A 25,325-nucleotide genomic window follows, 5' to 3' on the forward strand; every position below is an offset into this window, starting at 1 on the left:
CCTCAGAAGCGGCAAGGTCAGCGCCGCCGGGAGTCGTCAAGGCCGGACGACTCTGCGGGGCGGGGAGGAGAGGTAGCGCTTTAAACTTCCATGAACTCTGGCGGCTCAAAGCATTTTCTCCATTAAGTATCCTCTATTTGCAGAGCTCCAGATTCTACCTAGAAAGAAGACCTCTTAAAATTGCAGAGCAAAGGCAGAAAAAAATTCTACGCTTTAGGTGCAATAAGGAGTGATGTTTAAAAATCTTTTCTTTTTTAAGACACTTCACCAAGCCAGTAGTACTTTTATAAGGCAGAGAGGTATATTAATATTGCTTACTGTGCTTAAACTTGGTAATAGAGCCACGTGCCAGTGGCAGTTTGGCCAGTAAGGTACTCTCGGGTTACCCTGCTCGGGCCAGGAAGATGGAGGCTCCGGGGACCCGGCACCTGAACCTGTGCTGCAGTCCCAGCTCTACAGCAGGGACCCCTGCGCGACAGCAGGGAATCCATCCCGCAGCACGCCTCCGGGTCTTTACAGTAGCCAGGCCCGAGGCGGGAGCGGCTGCCTCTCAGGGTCGCTCCAGGGCCGGGCTAGGAAAGGTGTGGACGGTGGGAGAGGACAGGAAAGAGCCGGCTGCACCGCGCCAGGGTCTCCGCAAACCCGGAGCTTAGGGAGGGCGGGAAGACTGACGGGGGTCCGAGGTAGCCAGCTACAGGATACATGATGGACGCCCAGGGGGCACCGCCCTCCAGCTGGTGGGGGAGGAGCCCCAGCCACCAGGAAATTAAGCGACTGGCCCCAGCTCACACAGCAAGCTGGTGGCTGTGTGCGTGTCCGGCGTGTCTGGGGTCCTCATTAAGCCCCAGGCCTGCAATGCGTACACCGCCCCTTCCCCTGGCCCTGCCTTTGGGGTCTCGGACGCCGGACTAGCCCTTTGGTTAAAATGACAGGAGGACGGGCGCCTGCAGCCTGCACCGAGCTGTAGCTTTGCTGCCGGCTCGGAGCCCGTGTAGTCCGAGGCGTGGCGCGCCAGGTTTTGGCTTGCGAGGGAGCGCACGCGGACTGTGGCTTCTCGCGGACGCCCAGGCCCCACCCACACGGGACACGGCGCGCGGCGCCCTAGTTTGACTTTCACCACCCCCACCGAAGGAGGTCTTTCCACCGGTCTCTTTTCTGGGTAACAGCTCCAAGGCTCACACATGGTGACCCCACCCAGGTCACCTAGCCGCTAAGTTACGGAGCCAGAATTCGAAGTTGGCCGTTGGGGTTCTGGTGGCCTCGGGACGGAGGTGGCTGTGTGTCCCTGGGCAAGTCTCTCTCCTTCTCTGGGTAGCCCAGTCGGGCGCCGCGCGGGTCGTGGCCGCGCATGCTCAGTTGCGGGCAGCGCCCAGAGGAGGCTGCTGGCGCCCCAGCTGCTTTGCATTGACGCCAGCACCCGCAGGAGGTCACCGCTGGGGGCTGGGCGCGGCGCGCTGCCGGCAAAACCCAGCCCGGATCACGGAGCCGGAGCCGAACCGCAGCAACTCCCGGGTGCGCGCAGCCGTTTCTGCGCTTCTCGACGGTGCGGCCCCAGGCTCCGCTGGAGCCGAGGTGCGCCCCTCCCTACCCCGGCGGACGTGGCCCGGCCGCCCTTAGGGGCTTCCCTAGGACCCCGCGCCTTAACCCCGGCCAGCGGGAGCATCTAAGGCTGGCCTTGTGCCCTACCGGCGCTTGGCCTGGGGAGCTTTTCCGCGAGTCGGCGGCCCAGCGGGCGGAGCGGCGTGGGTGTCCAAAGCTAGGCGGAGTCTGGAGCCGAGGAGGCGGCGGCGGCGGCGGCGGCGGCGGGAGCGGGAGCGGGGCCGGGCGCGGCCGGGAGCTCGCCTCCCCCGGGGGTCGCGCCGCAGCTCGGCGAGGGCGGCGTGGCTCGCGCGGCGTGGACTCAGCCGCTCCCGGGTAAGGAGAGCGCAAATCTCCTCCCCCGTATTTCCCCGGAAGCGCGGCCGAGGCGAGCGCGGCGATGTGAGGGAGGCGGCCGGCGGCTCCTGCCTCAGTAAGGGCATGTTCGGAGGGGCGGCCGTGGCACGCCACCCGCCTCAGTGCTCCCTTCCCACCGCCGCCGCCGCAGCGCCCGCACCGCGATAAAAGAGGCGGCCGCGCTTCCTGACGCGAGATCCGCGCTCGCCGCCGCCCGCCCAGGCGGCGATGACACGGCGCCCGCGGCGGTCCCGAGGCGCCGGGTGGGCCGTTTGCTGACCGGATCGCGGCTACCTGCCAGCGTGTCCGCGGCGCCGCCGCCAGCATGGGCTGTGCCCCGAGCATCCACATTTCCGAGAGACTGGAGGCCGAGGACGCACCTAGTCCCGCGGCATCGCCGCTGTTGTCCGGCGGGCCGCGCCTCCCGCAGGGCCAGAAGACGGCCGCCTTGTCCCGGACCCGCGGCGCCGGCCTCTTGGAGTTGGAGCCTCGCGACGGCAGCGGCAAGAAGGTAAGGGGCGCCGGGCACTCTGGGGCCGCCGGGAAACTCGGGCCCGGCCAGTCAGTGACTTTCCCTCAGGGGCCGGGCGGGGTCCCCCTCCCCCGGTCTTCGGTGCCCTCTTGCCCCGCTTTGGATGTTTCTGATTGACGCCAGTCGCCCGCCTTGCCGGGGCGGCGTTCAGAGAAGGACTGACCCAGGTGCCGCGACCCTGATTTCCTAGGGTTGCGATTAGGACGTCGCCTGTGTCGCGGCGTCGGTTCCTTGGACACATCCGACTCCCGGAGCGGCAGGGCCCACTGTGAACTTGACTGAGGCGCTTGCATCAGTTTCCTCTCCAAGAACTGGTGTTGGAGGGAAACCCCCAGGACATTCTGGCGCGCCCCTGCAATGTTAAATCAGTGTGAACTTTGTTCTTTTCCTGTGGTAGAAAGGGAAGGGCGACTGGCCTCACCTTTCTTTTCCCTCTCAGCTTTGCACATGCAGTTGCAGTTTACCATTTTCTTCGGGACTATTAGAATGTAATCTGGAACATCAGCTTTGCTTCATTGCACATGTATTTGAGGTCCACGTTTATTAGCATACATACTGTATTTAAAGCATATGTAATTAGAAAATACTGTGAAACGCGATTTTTGAAGCATTCAGCAGAACAAAGTTAATCTTTTATTAAGCAGACTTACTGGGACATGTTGTGACTGAGGTTGTTTTTTTACGTTGCGTGTCTTCAGTGCATGTTGCCTTGGCTTATGTTTTGTCAGTTTCTGGGCTTAGTCTTTGTTAAGGTTTTCTAAAGGAAAGATACAAAGGAAAAAGAAAAATGTGATCATTAAGGCACACAGCAGCAGCTTTCCAGTTCTCTCATTTCAGAATTTAAAGTTGGAACTCATGCGTTGGTTTATGTTTTGTTAAACCAGTAAAAAACAACAATGACAACAAAAAATTCGTGAATGGTTGCAGATTGTTGGCTGTCATCCCTCTCATCACGACCAGTTTTTGAAAGAGTAATTTGCAAAATTTGTTTGATTTTCCTTGCTTGCTGAGAACTGCTGAACATCCCAAGTTTGAGGGATATAGTTTGATGTACTTTGTCTTACATTTCTAACAGTCGTCATGATACTTTTTCTGTATGAAAGAGGAAAGTCTTTTTCAGTGTTGCGTAATATAGTTGAAGTGATTTCCCCACCGTTCCTATACCCGAAGTGAAAATTCAGCTTTGTTCTGATTATCAGAAATTGAATTCCTTCTCCTATAGATTCTTTAAAGAAACCTCTGATGGTTTAGACTTATTAACTCAAGGTGCTCTTAGTATCAATGTTAAGCTATGTGTTAAGCCTACCTAACTGGCTTTAAAAAAGCGTTACACAGGTGCATATGGAAACTTTAACAGCTTTCAAGTTTTCAGTCCAAATCTAACATTGGTTATTTTGCAGACTAACGTGATACTTTCAGATTACCAAAGTAGCCCTTTTAGTAAGAGGCCCTTGTGTCTTACAGGCTTTTTTCTGTGGTGGGTTGGGTGTCCTAAAATTCACCTAGGTGTCTTGTAAGCCTCCCTAGTGCAGCAGCAGCTTGCTTTAGTGCTATCGCAGTGCCTTTAGGTCCCTGAGTTTGTAAGTACTTACTTCAACCATTCTTCCCTATTGGTAGACTATTGTCTTGTGTTGGGGGCCCAGAAAATACTTTCATCCTTAAAGTGCCTAACCCAGTGGCATACACATAGTAGGTACTAAATAAGTGTTTCCTGGCTTCTTTAAAAATTGTTAACTGAATGATGAAACATTTTCAGTCATTGGAATTTGATTTCGTAAAGCCTCCTATATAGACTTCAGAATAATAGTATTTCCAGAGCAGGAGTCAGATTATGAATTATAACACCACAACCACAGAAATAATAGCCCCATACTTGTTATTCATGAACTGTACATGTCGATACCTCATTTACAGATATTTGCATTTAGGCATGTCGGATAGTAGAGCAGAGGTAAATGTCAGCATTTTTTCTAGCCTAATATTTTTTCTTTATGAGAATGCATCTTTTAAAATTAAGATATTAACTATACTCTGGAAATTCATGTTTAGAGAAAGTAAACTGCTAGCAATTTAGCAAAATTAAATCAGAATTAATTTCTTTATATTAACATCTCAAGATGCAATTTAATTCATTACAAAATTTCTTTTTAAAACAGTAAGTCAGCATATCTAAGTGAATTTCAACAAGAAATTCATTGGGGGATGCTTTTATAGTCCTACAGTATTTAGTAAATACCAGTTTATCAGTGTAGGTGGGAGATTGATAACCAATTGCATTTTCAGGTTAAGCAGTATGTACCCTGCGTTAAAGTGTATCCTGCATGTGTTCCATGGAGCAATATGTGGACTGTTAATAAGTATGAGAAAAGAGTTCCATCGACTAGTAAGTTTTTGGGAAGCACAGGTTGAATATCCCTAATCAGAAAATAAGAAATGTTCCAAAGTCTGTTTTGAGTGCTGACATGATGCTCAAAGGAAGTGCTCATTGGAGCATTTCGGAGTTTGAATTTTCAGGTTAGGGATGCTGTGAACTGGTAAATATAATGCAGATAAAAAAAAAAAAAAAAATCCGAAATCCAAAACACATCTGGTCTCAAGCATTTGGGACAAGAGATATGCGGCCTATACTGGCTCAGACTAAGTTCAACAGAGTTCTTTTATGTAGGACTTGTCAGAGAACCTAATTTGTGAAAGTAGTCTGTGAGTCTCCAAGTGGTTTTTAGAGTGTGCAGCATTTCCTAAACTAGTTGATTATGGAGCCCTTTTATTGAGATATATGTCAGGCAGGCCACATGTTAAGACCTGATTTTTTTTGTGAGATACCAATATTCAAAGTACAAGAAATATACTTAACAGTAAAACTCAACAAATGTAATTTGCTTCTTAATGATTCCAAAGGTACTTTAGATTTTGTAATATATTAGGCTGTGTTGTCTGTATGAACTTATTTAAGTATTACTAAAAATACCCTCTAGATGTTTATTCGTTTCAGGAGTTTAAGTTTATGTGGTTATAGATAATGAATGCTGTGTTCAGTTTGTGAACACTTAAGAGTTTTGTTTATTTTTAATCAGTGTGAGCTTTAATTGTAACATTTTAATATTTTCTTGCCAGTCTTTGGATTTACCCCATTTCCTCTTTCCCTAGCCAGGACTTGAGTTGCCCTTGAAAGATTTGCATGTAGTGTTAGAGACCCTATGCTCTCCCCGCACCTTCCTTTTTGCAAACACCCACTGCACTGCTCATGATTGATGCTCCCCGCACCCCCAGTAATCAACTCTGTGAGATGGCAATCATGTTTGTTTTGTTCACTGCTATATCCCCCAGGCCTGGCACACAGTAGGCCTTCCATAAACATATGAATTAGATAATTTTGTGAACCAGACTGTAGAAGTTGAAAATCCACCCAGGCCAGGTAAGTAGAAATAGAAGCCAATTTTAACTAGAGTAGAGGCTATAAAGTTTGGATTTGGTTTTGTGGAAATCTCTGGTTATTGCTCTTCAGAGCACTGTACGAGGCAATAATATATTTCTACCCTGTTCAGCAGAGATTTCCCTATAAAGAAAAATTAAAGAGGCTGGATGCAGTGGCTCATGACTATAGTCCCAGCACTTTGGGAGGCCAAGGCTGAAGGATTGCTAGAGCCCAGGAGGTTGAGACCAGCCTGGACAACATCTCAAGACTCCATCTCTACCAAAAAAAAAAAAAAAAAATTAGCTGGGCATGGCACTGCACACCTTTAGTCCCAGATACTTGGGAGGCTGAGGCGGTAGGATCACCTGAGCTAAGAAGTTCAAGGCTGCTGTGAGCCGAGGTCACGTCACTGCACTCCAGCCTGGGCAACAGATAGAAACCTTGTCTCAAAAATAAATAAATAAATAAATAAATAAATAAATAAATAAATAAAAGATGTAAGGATTAGTGCAGCTAAGGTGATAGATAATAGTACAGCTGCATGCCAACCGCTAATCAAGTGTTACTGCTATCAGCACTCACTCAGAATCTCAGACATTCTCCAGTTGGTCCATTTCTGTTTCCCTTTGCTTCTGTCATTCGCTTCCTCCATCCTCTTTTCTCTTACTTTTCATCACCTCCCCTCCCACTTCCATCTTCCTCCTTGCTTTTTTCTGCTGGCCCACCTTCCTGCATGAAACTGGCCACTCTTGCCATCTTAGTCAACTAAAGTTTAGTGATTTCTAAATGTTACTAAGCAATGGAATAAAATTTATTGCCTGCTCCTAGTTTACAAAGTGGATTAGTCAAATTTTTTTTTTTTTTTAAAGACAGAGTCTTGCTTTGTTACCCAGGCTGGAGTGCAGTGGCACAACCTTGGCTCACTGCAGTCTTGACCTCCTGGGCTCAAGTGATCCCCCCACCTCAGCCTCTCAAATAACTGGGACTACAGGTGTGCACCATGCGTGGCCAGTTTTTTAAACTTTTTTTTTGTTGAGATGGGATCTTGCTACGCTATCCAGGCTAGGCTCACACTCCTGAGCTCATGTGATTCCCCCAGCCTCAGCCTGCCAAAGTGCTGGGATTACAGGTGTGGGTTACTGTGCCCGACTGATTACCCAAAATTTTATATTTGGCAAAACTAAAGCAATTTTCTCTTTGTGTGTGACCTGACTGATTTTTTTCCTCCACTAGGGGTCTTTGACCCTTGCTAGATTATATGGAATTACTGGAAGTTTCCCTTTGAAGGTGTAGTTGAGAAAAATGAGACCAAACTTTCTGCTGCCATAAGTGACTACAGTTTATCTCCAGAGCTCAGGGGTTGTGAATTCCCTCATCATTGTGTTCTTGTGCCTCTCAGTATATAGAAAGATATTTCTGTATTCATTTTCTTGAATTCCTTTTACATACATAAAATACTTTGCATTTATATCATATTTTTTTAGTACTTACTGTCATTGCCACCATAACTTTAAGTGTGATTCTTAAGATAGACATTGTCACAATTCTGTCACCTTAAACCTGTCCCTGACCAGCTTTGACCCTCACGTTGCTGAGGCAAGGTTTAGATAGGGTCTGTGGTCCCTTCTGGCACAAATGTTTCCTGTGAAGTGGCTTATGACTCTGGTTTTCCCTTGGATAGCTTGCCCATTTGGATTGGTTCCTTTTTTTTTTTTTTTTTTTTTTTTTTTTTTTGAGACGGAGTCTCGCTCTGTCGCCCAGGCTGGAGTGCAGTGGCCGATCTCAGCTCACTGCAAGCTCCGCCTCCCGGGTTTACGCCATTCTCCTGCCTCAGCCTCCCGAGTAGCTGGGACTACAGGCGCCCGCCACCGCGCCCGGCTAGTTTTTTGTATTTTTTAGTAGAGACGGGGTTTCACCGTGTTAGCCAGGATGGTCTCGATCTCCTGACCTCGTGATCCGCCCGTCTCGGCCTCCCAAAGTGCTAGGATTACAGGCTTGAGCCACCGCGCCCGGCCCCTTTTTTTTTTTTTTTAGACAGAGTTTTTTGCTCTTATTGCCCAGGCTGGAGTGTAGTGGTGTGATCTCAGCTGACCGCAACCTCCGCCTCCCAGGTTGAAGCAATTCTCATGCCTTGGCCTCTCGAGTAGCTGGGATTACAGGCTTGTACCACCATGCTGGGCTAATTTTTTTTTTTTTTTTTTTTTTTTTTTGTATTTTTAGTGAGATGGGGTTTTTCCATATTGGTCAGGCTGGTCTTGAACTCCTGACCGCAGGTGGTCTGCCTGCCTCGGCCTCCCAAACTGCTGGGATTATAGGCGTGAGCCATGGCACCCGGCCTTGGATTGCTTCTTAAATAGGAGAAGGTTCATGATGTGAGGACACAGGGTGAGGCAGACATCTCAGAATAACCTTAAAGGACAGAATATTTTAAAAAATTTAAAAGAAAAAAAAGAACAGAGGGAGAAGTACTTAGGACATGAGTAATCCCTCAGTCTTACCCAAGCTCAGTGGCTTCATCCTGGTTTCTCAGTACACTGAGGCAGTAGGAGGTGATGGATTCTGCAGTTCTTAGAGTGCAAACTATTCATATTAGTAATAACCACCACTTCTTGGATGCCCTCTGTGTTGCAAGCACCATGTTAGATGCTTTAAAGATATTATCTCATTTAATCCTTTCAACCCTGTGAGGTGGCAGGTATAATTTCCCTTTAGCAGATAAGACACCAGAGGTTAGAAACTTGCCCAGGGTCATACATTTAAGCTGGGACTCAAATCCACTGGTCCTGGCTCTCACCTGCTAGGTTGTTACTCTCTGTTAACTAGCTATGTTCATTGCGTTTCCCATTCTTTCGTCTTCTGCTAAGCTGCAAATTTCACAGGTCAGCTGGGTTTTAAGCAGGCATCTTGAATCTGCATTATCAGGATTTTGTTAAGTTTCGACTTACTGAGGAAGTTGGTTACAGCCCTACCTTAGGTTCCTGAGTTTGAGGAAGTTGAAGTCATCTTCAGCCCTGTCCCAGTTAACTCCTGAAGCCAGATATTTTGTGATGCTCTCCGATCTGCCCTCTGCTGTCTGAAATGAGTTGGGAGGGCATCCCTTGGGAGTTTTTTTTTCGTTTCCTCTTTCTCCTGCTCAGGTTTCAGGCAGCCTGCCTTACCAAGAGTTCTCCAGGAGCTGGTTCTTTCCATTGCCGTTTGCCTAGAGTGCTGTTCCCCCACCAGTGCTGCAGGCATCTATCTTCCCAGGAGTTATTCAGGGCCCAGCTGAAAGCTTCCTTGAGCCCTTAGCTGGCTTGCACTCTTTTCTCTGCTCTTGGGACCTGCTCCTGTATCCCTGTGAGCCTAGGATTTCTGTCTTCAGCCTTCTGCTAGATTATAGGCTGCTTGAGGGCAAGTACTGTGTCCTAGTTTCATTATAGTTGCCAAAGTGCTTGGCACACTCGGTAAATATTTGGATAAGTACACCAGTCTCTAAGGCTGAAAGGGCTTTTATTCATGTTCCACGAGCCTATCTCACCTTGTTTAGATTTAACAAAAGTTGTTGGGGTGTGTTCTGTGTTTTAACAGAAAGCTAAAATACCCTTAAGCCAGTGATTAATCTGTGGGGTGATTAGTAAAGCTTTTACCTCTAATTTTGGCTGAGTTAGGGTTGAGCAATGTTCCTGGGTCCCCTCCTTCTGTTCTACTTTTGTTCTGCTCTGTTTGGTAAAGAGTGGTAGAGTATCATGTCAGAGAGCTGTTTTGACAAGTTTATATTGCATGTCTTAGCTACAGGCACCATATGTAGTTTGCCCATCCACACAGACAGGAAGGATGTTGCAGATTTCCCAGAAATTTGAGGGTGACCTCAAGTAATTTGGGATGAGGGACTTTGCTGGTGCTTTTATTCTGTACTGGTTGGAAATACACCTTTGCTGTTCATCCTCTTTCACTGCCTGCCATCTCCCTTTCATGTCCTATTAGTGAGTACAGGAGCTGCTTTACTTCCTCTTACTCTTCTTATAGGATAACCCAAAGAACTAGTGGCACATTAGCAGTTCCCAGGTTGTCTGCAGAGGTTTGGTGTTCATGGCAGCTCCCTAGTGTTAAAAGACTATAGGAGGAGGAGCCAGAAGATGTGTGTTTTGGGTCCAGCTCCATCAGACTTTGGCCGTGTGATATTTGGCAGCTCCTGATCCTGAGTTTTCTCAAGTACGGAATGAAGCTAGAATACCTGGGTTCTGGTGAGGATAACTAAAAATAATCTGCGTGAAAGTGTTTTGTGAGAAAGTGTTTCTCCAAGACACTGTCACATGTAAGGATTGACCATTTTCTTAAGAGAACCTTTCTTAAAGGCGAACTTGGTTCAAATATATCTGTTTTTTAATGCAGCTCTCATTTTTAATATAGTTTTGTTTTTCTCCAATATTTTGTGAAAATTTTCATAGAGCAAAGTTGAGAGAATTATGCACTCATATGCCTGCCATCTGGATTCTGCAGTTAACACTTTTCTATGTTTGTCTTATATCTATCCTCTTTTATCCATCCATCAACCCGTTTTATTTTTGGATTCATTTCAAAGTAAGTTCCACCCATCAGTATACTCAACCCCTAAATATTTCAGTATGTATATCAAGTACTAGAGCTCAAAATTTGAATTTTGGGCATGGTAGCATACACCTGTAGTCCCATCTACTCAGGAGCTGAGGCAGAAGGATTGCTCGAGCCCAGGTGTTCGAGACCAGCCTGGGCAATATAGCAAGACCTCATCTCAAAAGAAAAAAATTAATTCAAAATTAAATAAATTCAAAGTTTACTTCTTTAAGTGTGAAATGCCATAAAGTAAAATGTGTAAATTTTATGTGTACCATTCATGAGACATGACAAATGTATATGCCTGTGTACTACAAATCTCTATCAAGATAGAGAATTACACAATATTATAATCACCTCCAAAAGTTCTCTTGTGCTCCCTCTCCGTTCTTACCCCCAGCCACCAGCAACCGCTGTTCTGAATTTTTTCCATTATAAATTATTTTTGCCTGTTCTAGATTTCATGTAAATAGAACCTTACAGTCTAGATTATTCTTTTTTTTATAAGGCTTATTTCATTCAGCATAATGTTTTTGAGATTCTTCTATGCTACACGAGTCAGTAGTTTGTTCTTTTTTCTAATTAGTCTGTTACATGAATAAAGCACAGTTCACTTATTCAGTCTTTTGTTGATGGATACTAGGGCTGTTTCTAGTTTTTGGCTATTATGACTAAAGCTACTATGAATATTCTAGCATATGTTATTTTGTGGACATATGCTTTCATTCCACTTGGTTAAATACCATGAAGTGAAATTGCTGGGTCATAGGATAGGTATATGTGTAGCTTTTTAAGAAACTGCTTGACTTTTTCCCAAAATAGTTATTCAATATTACACTCATGCCAACAATGTATAATAAAAGTTCAGTTGCTCTACATCCTTCCCATCATTTGGTGTTAATCAGTATTTTAATTTTAGCCATTCTGGTGGGTGTGTAGTGATATCTCATTGTGGTTTTGATTTGTATTTCCTTGATGGTTGATGATTTGGAGTACTTTTTTCATGTGCTTATTGTTCATTTACTGTATTATTGTCTTTTTAAAGTTTTTATTTTAATAATTTTTTATTAAAAGGAAATATAAATATCATCATGACCTCTGGGTGGGGAAGGACTGATTAAGCAAGTTACACAAGGTATTTCCATAAAGGAGATGGTTGATAAATCCAACTACGTTAAAATAAATACCTTCTCATCAAAAGAGTGAAAAGGAAGGCTGCAGACTGGAAGAAGACATTTGCAATGCGTAGTACCAATAAAGGATTAGTACTCAGAGAGGTCCTAAAAATAATAAGAAAACAACAGCCCAGTTGAAAAATTGGAAAAGGTTGGAACAGGCACAGCACTAAGAGGAAACCAAATAGCTAATAACATATGAAAAGATTTTCGACCTCATTGGGGAAATGCAAATTAAACCCACAGTGAAATAACATTTTATACTCATCAGATTGGCAGTGTTTTGAGGAACTGCTCAACGTTAGGTAGAGGTGTAAATTAGTTCAACTACTAGGGAAACCCATTGCCATTGCCAGGTAGAGTTGAACAGGTGACCCTGTGACATAGCAGCTTCTCTCCTAGAAACCCTTATGTATCTTTACTGGAAACATGTACGAGAATTTTCAGAGCAGCATTACTTTTAATTGCAAACTTTCCTGTAAAACCCAAATGTCCATTAACAACATAATGGATAAACAAGTTGTGGTATGTTCAAAGAAAGGAATACTTCACAGCTGTGAAAAATGAATGGATTACAGCTGCAGATATTAACTTTCATAAATCTCAAAAACTTAATGTGGAGAGAAGAAGCCGTCAACAAATTTATAAGGTATGATTCTTTTTATTTAAAGATTGATAGGCTGGGAGTGGTGGCTCACACCTGTAATCCCAGCACTTTGGGAGGCCGAGGCAGGAGGATTACTTGAGGCCAAGAGTTTGAGATCAGCCTGGACAACATAGCAAGACCCCATCTCTAACAAAGAAAAGCTAAACAATATATAGTAATACATACATAGGTGTTAAAAGTTACCATAAAATCAGTTCAGGCAAATAAAGTTTATTTTAAGGACTTAAATGTTTAACATGTTAATTTGAGTGCCTAATATAGAGGCTGTAAGAGGATAACAGGCCCTGCTCTCAGGGAACAATTAGTCCTTTCTGAAAAGGTGGGGTGGGTCTCTGACCTGGAAGTGATGATGGCACCTTGGGGGATGGATTGTGGAGGCAGGAGCTTGGTCTGGATTGGTCATAAGGTACAGAAAGAGGAAAGGAGGGAGAGGTTTGACCTGGGCTTAAAAGACTGGGAGGATGTGGATAAGTGGAAAATACATCTCTGGATAAGGGGAAGGAAGGGTACGGCGGTTGGGTGCATGTTCCAATTATGAGGAGGCTGACCAGGGATAGGAGGGAGGTCTAAAAGCCAGGTTGAGGAGTTTGAAGTCCATCCTGTAAACATTAGAGAACTCTCAAGGCATTTCATTTTCAGCAGGGTAGTCAAAGGATAAACATATTTCATGAAGATTAGGTTTCAGGCAAAAATTGCAATAGGTGGGGTGAGGGAAAGCTAGAGGTGGGGCACTATCCACGACCTATTGCAGTGGTTCAGGCACAAGGTATGACCAGGTATGACTAACTTAGTGCAGTGGTTTGGAAGAGGAGGGAATGAGGGAAGGAAAAACTGACTAGTGACAGATTGGATTTGGTGAGTGAAGGGGCGGAGAGTGGAGGGTGACTCAGAGGTTGGGGTTTACCAGCTTAGAAGGACTGTGATAACATGCCACAATTTGTACAGTGCTTTATGGTTTACCAAATGCTATTTTTGTACCTCATCTCATTTGATGTTCCCCAAAGCATGGGGAGGTGGAAAGGAGGGATTTTATTTTCACCGTTTAAGGCCTAAAGAAGCAGAAATTTAGAGATTGAATGACTTGTTCAAGTTTGTACTGACCACTTAACAGAAACAGGTTCACTGTAATAGCATAGGGGAGAAGTCAGAGGGAAGTGAAGTTAGGGAGTTTTTTAAAAAAACCTTTCTTGTCTTTTGGTTCTGAGTTCATCTTATAAAAATAAACTTTTACTTTTCCTGATTGTAAAAGTCATATTCATTGTAGAACACTTGAAACATACAGAAAAGAACAAGGATCGGCCGGGTGTGGTGGCTCATGCCTGTAATTCCAGCACTTTGGGATGCCGAGGCAGGCGGATCACAAGGTCAGCAGATCGAGACCATCCTGGATAACAGGCGGATCACAAGGTCAGCAGATCGAGACCATCCTGGATAACGTGGTGAAACCCTGTCTCTTCTAAAAATACAAAAAATTAGCCGGGTGTGGTGGCAGGTGCCTGTAGTCCCAGCTACTTGGGAGGCTGAGGCAGGAGAATGGCATGAACCCAGGAGGCGGAGTTCTCAGTGAGCCGAAATTGCACCACTGCAGTCCCGCCTGGGTGACAGAGTGAGACTCCGTCTCCAACAAGGATCACTTAAATTGTACAATCACTTAAATTGCACAGTCAGGAGATCATGCCTTATAAAATGGTGGTGTGTTTCCTTCCATCCAAGTAGATTGCTTTAAATAACTGTAATTAAAAACTTTTTTGGGCTGGGTGTAGTGACTCATGCCTGTAAATCCCAGCACTTTTGGGAGGACAAGATGGGAGAATCACTTGAGACCAGGAGTTTGAGACCAGCTTGGGAAACATAGTAAGACCCCCATTCTCTATTAAAAAAAAAAAAATGAATAAATAAATTAGCTGGGCATGGTGGTAAACACCTGTAATCCCAGCTACTTAGTAGACTGAGGCTGGAGGATTGCTTGAGGCTGGGAGTTTGGGGTTGCAGTGAGCTATGATTGTGCCACTGCACTCCAACCTGGGTGACAGAGTGAGACGCTGTCTCTTAAAAAGCAAAAAACAAAAATATTTTTAAAGCAGTTTTGTTTTTTAGTTCTAGGAAACATTTAACTATTATTTATTTAAATGCTGTCCCCTTAAATTTTCTCATTTTCTCTTCTGCAGCTCCCTCCAAAAGATAGATTGAGATGCATCTTGATCGGTTCTCCATGTCTCTTCACTTTTCTTTTACTTTCCCTCTCTGTGCTATCTTCTGAAAGGATTTTTTTAGCTCAATATTTTAAGTCACGAATTCATTCCTCAAGGTCTACTCAGCTCTTTAGCCCACTGAGTTTTTAAATTTGAGTTTTTGTCTTCAATCTATGGTTTGCTCTTTTTTCATAACTGCTTATTCATGTTTTATGGTTGCAGCATACTCCCTTATCTCTTTGAGGATATTAATTATATTCACTTTAAAGTCCTATTCTGATTGCTGTTTATTAAAAACACTTTTTATTGAGTTATAAATACAATCAGCCAAGGTGTACAAAATCCCTAAGTGTACAGCTTGATGAATTTTCCTCATGCTCCCATGTAATCACCACCCAAATCAAGACAACATTTCCAGCTTTCCAGAAGGCTGCCTTGTGGCTGTTCACTGTTTTTCAGTATTTTTAACATTTTATGAAAAATCTCAAAATACAGCAGTCTTGAAGAATTTTTCACAGGGCACCCGTGTATACCCAATGCCTGTATTTTACATTAGCATTTTACTATACTTACTTTATCACGTATATCCATGTATCCATTCTTCTACCTATCATTTTCCTTTTTCTTTGATATATTTTAAAGTAACTGCAAATGAGGACGGGCACGGTCGCTCATGCCTGTAATCCCAGCACTTTGGGAGACCGAGGAGGGTGGATCACCTGAGGTCAGGAGTTCAAGACCTGGCCAACATGGTGAAACCCTGTCTCTACTAGAAATACAAAAAATTAGCTGGGCATGGTGGCAGGTGCCTGTAATCCCAGCTACTAGAGGCTGAGGCAGGAGAATCGCTTGAACCCAGGAGGCGGAGGTTGCAGTAAGCCGAGATCACACCATTGCACTCCAGCCTGGGCAACAAGAGGGAAACTCTGTCTCAAAAAAAAAAAAAAAAGTGATTGCAAATGTTAGTATCCTATACTTCCCCTTAAATATTTCAGCATGAATTTGATATTTGTTTAGGTTTTTTCCTTTTGAGGCAACATTTACACAAAATGAAATGCATAAATATTTAGTGTGTATTTGCTGAGTTTTGACAAGTGCATACATATATCTGTGTAATCCAAACCTCTATGAAGTTATAGAACCTTATTTTCATTCCAGAAAGTTTCATCATGCTCCTTACTGGACAATCTCCCAACCATGCTTCTGATTTTTTTCTTACCATAGATTAGTTTTGCCTGTTCTAATTTTAATATAAGTGGAGTTATACAGTATGTACCTTTTTATTTTTATTTATTTATTTTTTTTGAGGCATGGTCTCCTTCTGTTGCCTAGACTGGAGTGCAGTGCTGTGGTCATAGTTAACTGCAGCCTTGACTTCCCTGGCTCAAGTGATCCTCCTCCCACCTCAACCTCCTGAGTAGCTGGGAATACAGGTACGCACCACCACGCCTGGCTAATTAAAAAAATTTTTTTGTAGAGACAGGGTCTCACTATGTTGCTTAGGCTGGTCTCAAACTCCTGGGCTCAAGCAGTCCTCCTGCCTCAGCTTCCCAAAGTGTTGGGATTACAGGTGTAAGCCACCATGCCCAGTGTATGTACTCTTATATAAGACTTCTTTCCCTCAGCATTATGTTTTTGGGATTCATGTATGTTTCATGTCTCAGTAGTTCATAGTATTACACGATTAACTTTTAAAAGCTCACAATAAATATGGTTAAATTGCCCTCCAGGAAAATGGGATGAAATTTTGTAATGAAAAAATCCCTGAGTGGGCATGCACTACTTTACCCTGCCTTGTGGTCAGATTTTTATTTCATAAGGAACGTGTGAGAGCGCTTTGTGGTGCTTTCAACAATCTGACTGTGAGAGGTGGTATTTTATTGGTATTTTAGTTTGAATTTATTTCATTTATTATTTGTTACTCTTTATTTCTCCCAAGTATGTTTTGGACATTTGAATTTCCTCTTCTGTGAATTTTTCACGTCTGTTGCCTATATCTCTATTTAGGTTTTAGAGGTTAAATTATTACTTACAAGAACTTTTTAATAAGTGTGAATGTTAAATTTTGACCTCATGTACATTGCAATTTTTTTTTTCCTCAAGTATCTTTTTCTTTTTTTTTAGATAATGTTTAAACATTTTTTTTTAATTTAATGATTTTTAGAACTAGGGTCTTGCTCTGTTGCCTAGGCTGGAGTGCAGTGGCAGCCTCACCGCAGCCTCAAACTTTTGTGCTCAAGTGATCCTCCCACCTTAGCCTCCTGAGTAGCTGGGACTATAGATGTATGCCACCATGCCTGGCTAATTTTTAGATTTTTAAAAAAGAGACAGGATCTCCCCATGTTGTTCAAGTGGTCTTGAACTCCTGGGCTCAGAGGATCCTCCTGCCTTAGCCTCTCAAAACGCTGAGATTACAGGTGTGAGCTGCCTTGCTTGGCAGGTATTTGTGTATCTAAACATAGAAAAAGTATAATAAAAATACAGTATAAAAGATAAGAAATGGGCTGGGCATGGTGACTCATGCCTGTAATCCCAGCACTTCGGGAGGCTGAGGCGGGCGAATCACCTGAGGTCAGAAGTTCAAGACCAGCCTTGCCAACATGGTGAGACCCCATCCCTACTTAAAAATACAAACATTAGCTGGGTATGGTGGCGCATGCCTGTAATCCCAGCTACTCAGGAGGCTGAGGCAGGAAAGTCGCTTGAACCCAGGAGGCAGAGATTGCAGTGAGCTGAGATCGCACCACTACAGTACATCCTGGACAACGGAGCGAGACTGCCTCAAAAAAAAAAAAAAAAAAAAAAAAAAAAAAAAAAAGGGTGGTACACTTATAGAAGGCACTTACCATGAATGGGGCTTACAGGACTGGAAGCTGCTCTGAGTGAGTCAGTGAATGAGTGGTGAGTGAATGTGAAGGCCTAGGATATTGCTAGGATATTACTGTGTACTACTGTAGACCTTATCAACACTGTACACTTAAGCTACACTAAATTTGTTTTAAACATTTTTATTTCTTCAATAATCTTAACTTACTGTAGCTTTTTTACTTTATAAAGTTTTTTTTTTTAACTTTTTGACACTTTTAAAGTAATACTTAGCTTAAAACATGAACATACTGTATAGCTGTACATAAGTATTTTCTTTCTTCACATAGTTATTCTATAAGCTTTTTACCATTATAATTTTTTTTCTTTTTGAGACAGGGTCTCACTCTGTCACCCAGGCTGGAATGCAGTGGCGCGATCTTGGCTTACGGCAACCTCTGTCTCCTTGGCTCAGTCGATCCTCCCACCTTAGCTTCCTAAGTAGCTGGGACTACAGGCGTGCACCACCATGCCTGGCTAATTTTTTGTATTTTTTTAATAGAGATAGGGTCTTGCTATGTTGTCCAGGCTGGCCTTGAACTCCTGAGCTCAAGCAGTCCACCCACTTTGGCCTCCCAAAGTGCTGGGATTACAGGTGTGAGCCATCGCACCCAGCCTTGATTTTTAAATGTAATGATAAATTGCAGCCATTTTCCCATGTTATTAATTTCTTCAGAACATTTATATGGTGGTACTAATGCTGCCATGTACATCTTTTTATTTTTTTTTTTGAGACGGAATTTTGCTCTTGTTGCCCAGGCCGGAGTGCAATGGCGTGATCTTGGCTCAGCACAATCTCCGCCTCCCAAGTTCAAGTGATTCTCCTGCCTTAGCCTTCCAAGTAGCTGGGGTTACAGGCGCATGCCACCATGCCAGGCTAATTTTTTTGTATTTTTAGTAGAGACGGGGTTTCTCCATGTTGGTCAGGCTGGTCTCGAACTCCCAACCTCAGGTGATCCGCCTGCCTCAGCCTCCCAAAGTGCTGGGATTACAGGCGTGAGCCACTGCGCCTGGCCATGTATATCTTCTTACAACAGGTTTAAGATGAGTATAATTTTATAAACCTTTGTGCACAAAGACTTGGATTTATTCTTAGAATCTACTTTTAAGTCTTGATTTCAGGTTTTAAAACATTTTAGGGTAGTCTGTACTGAAAACGCCCTAAATTTAAAAATTTTTATATATAAACTTGGCTTTAGATAAGTTATATTTACTTATTGAAATCTTCCATTTTCTTAAGAATTAATTCCTTAGTACGGCCTTTGACTTTACCATATCCAACTTACTTTCTCAATTTATGGAGGAGGAAGTTGAAACCCTAAGGCAGTTGGGAGACAGGTGCAAGATCACACTGCAAGTACTGGTGAAGCTGGGACAAGAACCCCAAGCTAACTCTTGTCCTTTATCCCATGACACCTTTTGTATTCATGGGAAGTGAACCAGAGTTACTTCACTCCCTTTGGTCATTTCACTGAGATGGCCTGGCCTCAGACTCTGCATGCTTTTCTAATTCACGTTTGCAAAGTGTACCCTTGTCCAGCAGGCTTTACTGTATCAGAAGCAATAAAGAAGTTGAACACTTGGAATTTCTAAACTTGGATGTCATTAGAGGTGTTGCTAGATTATTGCAAAATGGCTCTGTTTTTATTTTGAATGCATGTACAGATACCTGTTTTTTCGTCTTAGTTTGTAACCCATACACTTGGGGTTAGAGTTGGCATGCAGTGAAACCTACAGTATTTATTAATACTTAGTCATTAACTGTATTTTTGATCAGCTTCCTTTACTACCCTAACATTTTTAGGTAAAAACAGGAGGTCTTGTTCCTTTTTTCTCCCTAAATCATTATGCCCTGTCTTTTTGTTATTTTAGAATTAAGAAATAGGGTCTTAAAAAGCCAAAAATTTCCCATGAGGTGAATTATAATAAAGGCTTTCCTTGGGATGAAGAAGGCAGGCAGGGATAATACCCTGTGGACCAGCAGTATTTTCAAAAGGCACAGAACACCTCTATGGAGATAATTGATAGTTGACTATATGAGCAAACGTATACTTATTTTCAATATTGCTAAAAATTAGTTCTTCCATTAGACACTAATCTCTAATGAGATTAGTTTTCAGAGACTATGAGTTAGAAATTGTTTTACTGGTTTTCTAGTCTGACTTCTTGAACTCCATTGTAGATGTTCTCTTGTCAGTTCTCCCGTATACACAGAGAACTCCAGTTTGGTAAATTTTCCTGATAGGTCACATTCTTTTGTTTTCTTTTTCTTTTTAAAGACAGAATCTCACTCTGTCACCCAGGCTGGAGTTCAGTGGCACAATCTTGGCTCACTGCAACCTCCGCCTCCTGGGTTCAGTCGATTTTCCTGCCTCAGCCTCCCAAGCAGCTGGGATTACGGGTACCACCCACCACACCTAGCTAATTTTGGTATTTTTAGTAGAGATGAGGTTTCACCATGTTGGCCAGGCTGGTCCTTGAACTCCTGACCTCAGGTAATCTGCCTGCCTTGGCTTCCCAATGTGCTGGGATTATAGGCGTGAGCCACCGTGCCCAATCCATATTCTTTATTGAACAATAAAATATTCCCTCATTCATTCAGCAAACCTTTGGTGCTTACCATGGGCTAGGAACTGCACTAGACACTTGCTGGTAATGTGATGATGAGTAAGATGTGGCCTCCCTTTTGTTGTTGTTGTTTTTAAGACGGAGTCTTGCTCTGTCGCCAGGCTGGAGTTCAGTGGTGCAATCTTGGCTCACTGCAACCTTCGCCTCCCGGGTTCAAGCGATTCTCCTTCCTTAGCCTCCTGAGTAGCTAGGACTACAGGTGGGCACCAGTACACTCAGCTAATTTTTTGTATTTTTAGTAGAGACGGGGTTTCACCATGTTAGCCAGGATGGTCTCCATCTCTTGACCTCGTGATTCACCTGCCTCGGCCTCCCAAAGTGCTGGGATTATAGGCATGAGCTACCACACCTGGCTGGCCTCCCTTTTAAAATGATAAGCTCATAAGACAACAACTTTAGCTCTAATTGTGTGTGTGTGTTTCCACTGCCCCCTTGATTTTATAAAACCTGTATAGAAATGTAAACATATTGTTGCTGCAATACAGTTAAAAAGAGCAGAGGAATTGAAATCTGAAAACTTGGGTTCAAATTCTGGGCTTTCTCTTTGGTTTTGGTACTTATTTAGCTGTGTGAGCTGGAGCATATTGAATAACTTCTCTGTGAGCCACAGTTCTTTGTATATAAAATGTGGACATGAGAGAAGGTATAGGAAGATACCTTCTAATCTGTTAATGCAGCCTAGAAGTGACAGACTTTTCTTGTTTTTCTTTGCGTGTTAACCAGAGTTTTGTTTTCTCACCAGTGGGTCACTGGAGAAGGAAGCTCTGTTACGATCCTTTCAGTGCTGCTGAATATACTGATAATGGAAAAATAAACAGGGGTGCACTGGTTTTCTGCCCTGTAAACCAAAAAACAGTTTTCAGTGCCAAAAGCTGTGTTTGTCTTGTAAGACCAAGAATGTTTCTGCAATGTTGGACAGCTTCAGATCCCACTGAATCTCTTGGGTAATCACATGGTTTTGGTTTAGGTTCAGTTGTTTATAGGGCTAGCTTTTCTTAGTGTGCTCACTTTCTGCTGTAGTGAAATAATGTAGACTGGCTAGAGGTGGTCTCTGGTCAGGGTTATTATGAACTGGCCTTGTTCTTCCAGTGTGCAGACCCTGGCTAATCAGAGAAGTGTGCCTGTCCCATAACTAGGCTCTGGAAAGACCTTCAAGCATGGCATGCGAACTGGGCCCTGGCTCCTCCCCACCAGGTCCATTTGGAGTCAGTGGTTTCTAAATGGTGGCAGTGAGGGCTTTGCTCTGGCCCTCAGCCGCCTTAGCTTTCTCTACCACTGTAGAGCCAGGTAGCTAAAATAATCTGCCTTGTTTTTCTTCCTCATGAGGAAATTTTCTGGAATTTTTATCCCACCTTATCCATTCTTCTGAAAAACTTGTTTTCAGATCTTATTTTTCTAATTCCCAGATAACCGGAACCCACATGCAGAAGTCTAGGAGATCTGTACCCTGCAAGCAGAGGTTCAGAAAAGGAGCAGAGTGAGCAAATGCAGATATGATTGTTCTATTCTCCTGTCTAACACCCCCTGTGACTCCCAGTTGCCAAATTCAGACTCCTTTCTTTGGTGTGTAAAGCCCAGCATGATGGGTTCCTGCCCCCTCTCCAGCTTCTTGCTGTGCCTCACACACTGAATGTGTTGAGTACTCACATTTCCAGGGACTTGATAACCTCTGGACTTTTGACGGTGCAGTTTCCTTGCCAATGCTCTGCATGAATTTCTTTCCAATTTATTCAGTGTAATTAACAACAACAACAAAAAAAACCTCAATGAAGGAAGAGCACTAAGAAGGAAGTAGGTAACTGTTAAAAGACTTTATGTCTGGAAAAAATGCCCCCTTTTTTTATATTTGCAATATTCCACTACAAAAACAAAAAGACAAGACTAAGATAGGATAAAGGGTTCCAACTGTCAAGGTCATGCATGCTCAGAGGTTGGAGAGGTTCCTATGGTCTGCTGTAGGACGGTTTTTCCCTCCTGACTGTTTCACTATGGCCTTGAGGACCCAGAGAGTGGAAGAAGGTTGCAGAGAATGGATGGATATCCTAGGGACTGGAAGAGCATGGTGGCTGATACTGGGTATCCTTGTTGAACTCCAGGAGGGATTTGAGGTTGTTGAAGTGGCTTCACCTTATTGGGCACCTGAAGGCGTTGTTATTACAAATCAAAGATCTTCTGGATTTGATGGTGCACTGCTGAGTGTTGGATTATGAGATCACAGTGGAGTGTGTGGCACAAACACGCTTTCTGTGATTAGCCTGACACGTTTCTAGCTGTGACACCTTATAAAAGCATGGGTCACTAACCTGGAAATCAACTAAGACTGGTATAACAGTAAAGCTATAATGTATTAACTGTTTACTGCATACCAGGCACTGTTTTAAGTACTTTGTGCATGAACTAAATTAATCCTGTTGACAATCCAGGGGGCTTGAGGTTACCTTAAAGATTCACCTTTTCAAACTTCTACCTTTTTTTTTTTTTTTTTTTTTTTTTGAAGAGATGGGTCTCGCTATGTTGCCCATGCTGGTCTTGAGCTCCTGGCCTCAAGTGATCCTCCTGCATTGACCTCCTAAAAAAATTCCCACACACGTAAAGTAGCTTTTCAGTTTGTGGACACCAGCTTGGGTGCCCTAAAGTTCAATTCAATTCTGACTGGAATTAGTGTAGACCCTCCAGGTTAAGGACTTGGTCCCATGAGGCTGCCCCCCATTCAGATGCCAAGCGAAAACAGCAGATCTTTAGGTTGCCCCCAGTTGTCCGACTTGGTTACAAATTGGAGGTTCTTATGACCACCCTCTTGGGGTTGATGATTTGCTAGACTGGCTCACAGTTTACTTACTAGATTACCAGTTTATTAGGAAGGATATATTTATTAAAGGATACAAATGAACAAAGAGGTGATACACAGGGTTAGGTCTAGAGAGTCCCAAGCACAGGAGCTTCAGTCCCTGTAGAGTTGGGTGCACCACCCTCTGGCATGTGGATGTGTTCTTGTTCACCAACCTGGATGGTCCCTGAACACATCCTTTTGGATTTTTATGGAGGCTTCATTACATAGGCATGGTTGATTAAATCACCAGCCATTGGTTATTAGCTCAACTTTGAACCCATTTCCTCTGCACTTGATCTTAGCCAAAAGGCCGAGAAGCAATCCCCATTTCCTCATCTTTCCTGGGGGAAGCGAGGGAGGTATGCTGAAAATCCCAGCCCTTTAATCCTATGGTTGCTTCCTGTGGTAACCAGCATTCCATCTTGTGGTTATCTAGGGACTTTCCACAAATTACCTCATTAGCATAAACTCCAGTGTTGTGGAATGGGCTTGTTATGAATAACAGAAGTCACTTCTTTCACCTTTATTGGCCTGGAGCTGCTCCAGAGCTGTTTCAGGACAAAAGACCAAATATTTTAACAAAAGATAAGCTATGAGCGAGGAATTGTGGAAGAAGACCAAAATATGTATTTCTTATATCACAACTATACTTTGATATTTCCGTATTTTTCATTTTACTTGTTTGAATTTAGTGAGATGTCTTTTTTTTTTTTTTTAAATCAAGACAAGTTTCGTGATTGTATTAGTCAGGTTTCTTTTGACTGTAAGTGACATTATCCAGTCTAAACTAGCTGAAGCCAGAAGTGGAATTCGTGGATCAGTATAATCTGGCTCACATAACCAGACCAAGGGAAGGACATGGGTATGCTGGCCTCTGGTACAAATGAAACCAGGACTCTTTTTCCATCTTTCTCTGTCATTGGTGCCATCTTTGTTTCCTTGGGCTGCATTTTGCTGTTCAACAGGAAACAATGTCCATCAATAGCTCCGGGCCTCACATTTTATAGCTTCATCAATAGAGAGCTTCTTCCCTTAATTCCGATTTGAAAATCCTAGGGAAAAACCAAGATGGGCCTGGCTTGGAAACACCTGCCCACTCCAACAACCAGTAGACAACCTCTGCAATGGGCAACAACTTTCACAGAACAAGATAGTTGGAATGAGTGGGAGTACCCCTCAGAGGAGGCAAGGGTACTGATCAGAACAATAGCTATCCCTGCACTGGAGTTCAACCCAGGCCCTGAAACACTTTTCAGCGTAAGAATTAATACTACTTTTATATGTAATGATAGTTTTTATTCCTAATCTGACTCTGAGACAGTTTGTATTCTGAATTGTCAGAGAACTTTTCCGCTTATTCTGTTTGCTAAGAGAAGAATAGGTAGGTTGTAGGAAAATATCAACAAGGTTTGACATAGAAATGGCTTCCCAGTTGACTTTCTCCCTTACTTCGTGTAGCCTGCCTAAGAGATATTTAATTACCCTGCATTGCTTATCGCTTCTCATTTTACCCTAAAGACAACTATCTTGTCCTTAAAGAAGAGTGGAAGACTCTTCTCAAAGCAGTGATTCAGGGACTAAGGCTCTTTCCATTTGTGGCTTTTTTATCTTCAACATATGGTTGCCAAGGTTGCCATGCCTCTCTATATGGACAAGCTTCCAAAAGGGGAAAGAGCATGGAGGGTCATGAGTGAGAGGTTTTTAAAGGCCAAGTCTAGAAGTGGTCCATGTCAGTTAATTTACTTTCCATTGGCTACATGACCACACTTAACTTCAGTGAAGGCCAGGAAATATGATCTAGTTGTGTGCCCAATAAGAAGAGGAACTGAGTTTGAACAGCCAGCAAGCGAGCGTCTGCCATGCTTCTTTGGTAACATTTGTTCCTTCCCCTTTTCCCCTTTGCCATGCATAGTAGTTGTGTAGTTTGGGTGTAATTGAGCTCTTTTCCAGCCTCAGGGTGAGCCCCAACAACCTCCTTGCCCCATTTATTGGTTCAGTAATAGATACATATGACCCAGGCCCAAGCTGAGCAGGACATGGAATTCCTCTGGTCCCAGTTACTAGTTCAGGGGCAGGCATGTAATAGAAACTGTGCCAATCAGACTGTGGAGTGGTTGGGGGAAGATGTTCCTCCCACCTCCCTCACAACCCCCCACAGTGAGGACAAAGCCAACTCCTGGGTGAGAACAGGCTTAGAGAATTGCAAACCCATAGAGTGAAGTCCTACCAAACCTTTCCTGAAGCTTGCAAGAGCTGACCCTGGACTCTGTGTTAGCATGAGGCAGTAAATCCACTCTATCGCCTAATACTTTAAGATTAATGTTCTTGATTTGCAACTACAAGCATCCTGGCTGATACAACTAATAAAATGGAAGAGGAACAGGGAGAGAGAAAGGATACAATTTGGATCTCTTAAGTTCTGCTTCCCTTTGTTGCTATGGGTTCTATGTTTCTTTGCATACTTGAACACAACCAAATTGGATCTGAATGGATGTATCTTAGTTTCACTTCCCC

General features: G+C 43.6%; 1 protein-coding gene across 2 annotated transcripts in view; it reads left to right on the plus strand.

Moving 5' to 3' along the window:
• Positions 1 to 1,367: 1,367 nt before the first annotated feature.
• PDE8A (phosphodiesterase 8A) overlaps positions 1,368 to 25,325 on the plus strand; it is a 180,799-nt gene continuing 156,841 nt past the window's right edge. Inside the window, exon 1 of one of the 2 annotated variants that reach the window (XM_073013077.1) lies at positions 1,368 to 2,446. In XM_073013077.1, the coding sequence (XP_072869178.1) occupies positions 2,261 to 2,446 (186 nt within the window). In that variant the 5' untranslated portion in view covers positions 1,368 to 2,260. The remainder of the gene's footprint in view (positions 2,447 to 25,325) is intronic. The other variant, XM_007990257.3, reaches the window with a different exon arrangement.

This window comes from Chlorocebus sabaeus, chromosome 29, assembly GCF_047675955.1.
Source record: "Chlorocebus sabaeus isolate Y175 chromosome 29, mChlSab1.0.hap1, whole genome shotgun sequence".
NCBI lineage: Eukaryota > Metazoa > Chordata > Mammalia > Primates > Cercopithecidae > Chlorocebus > Chlorocebus sabaeus.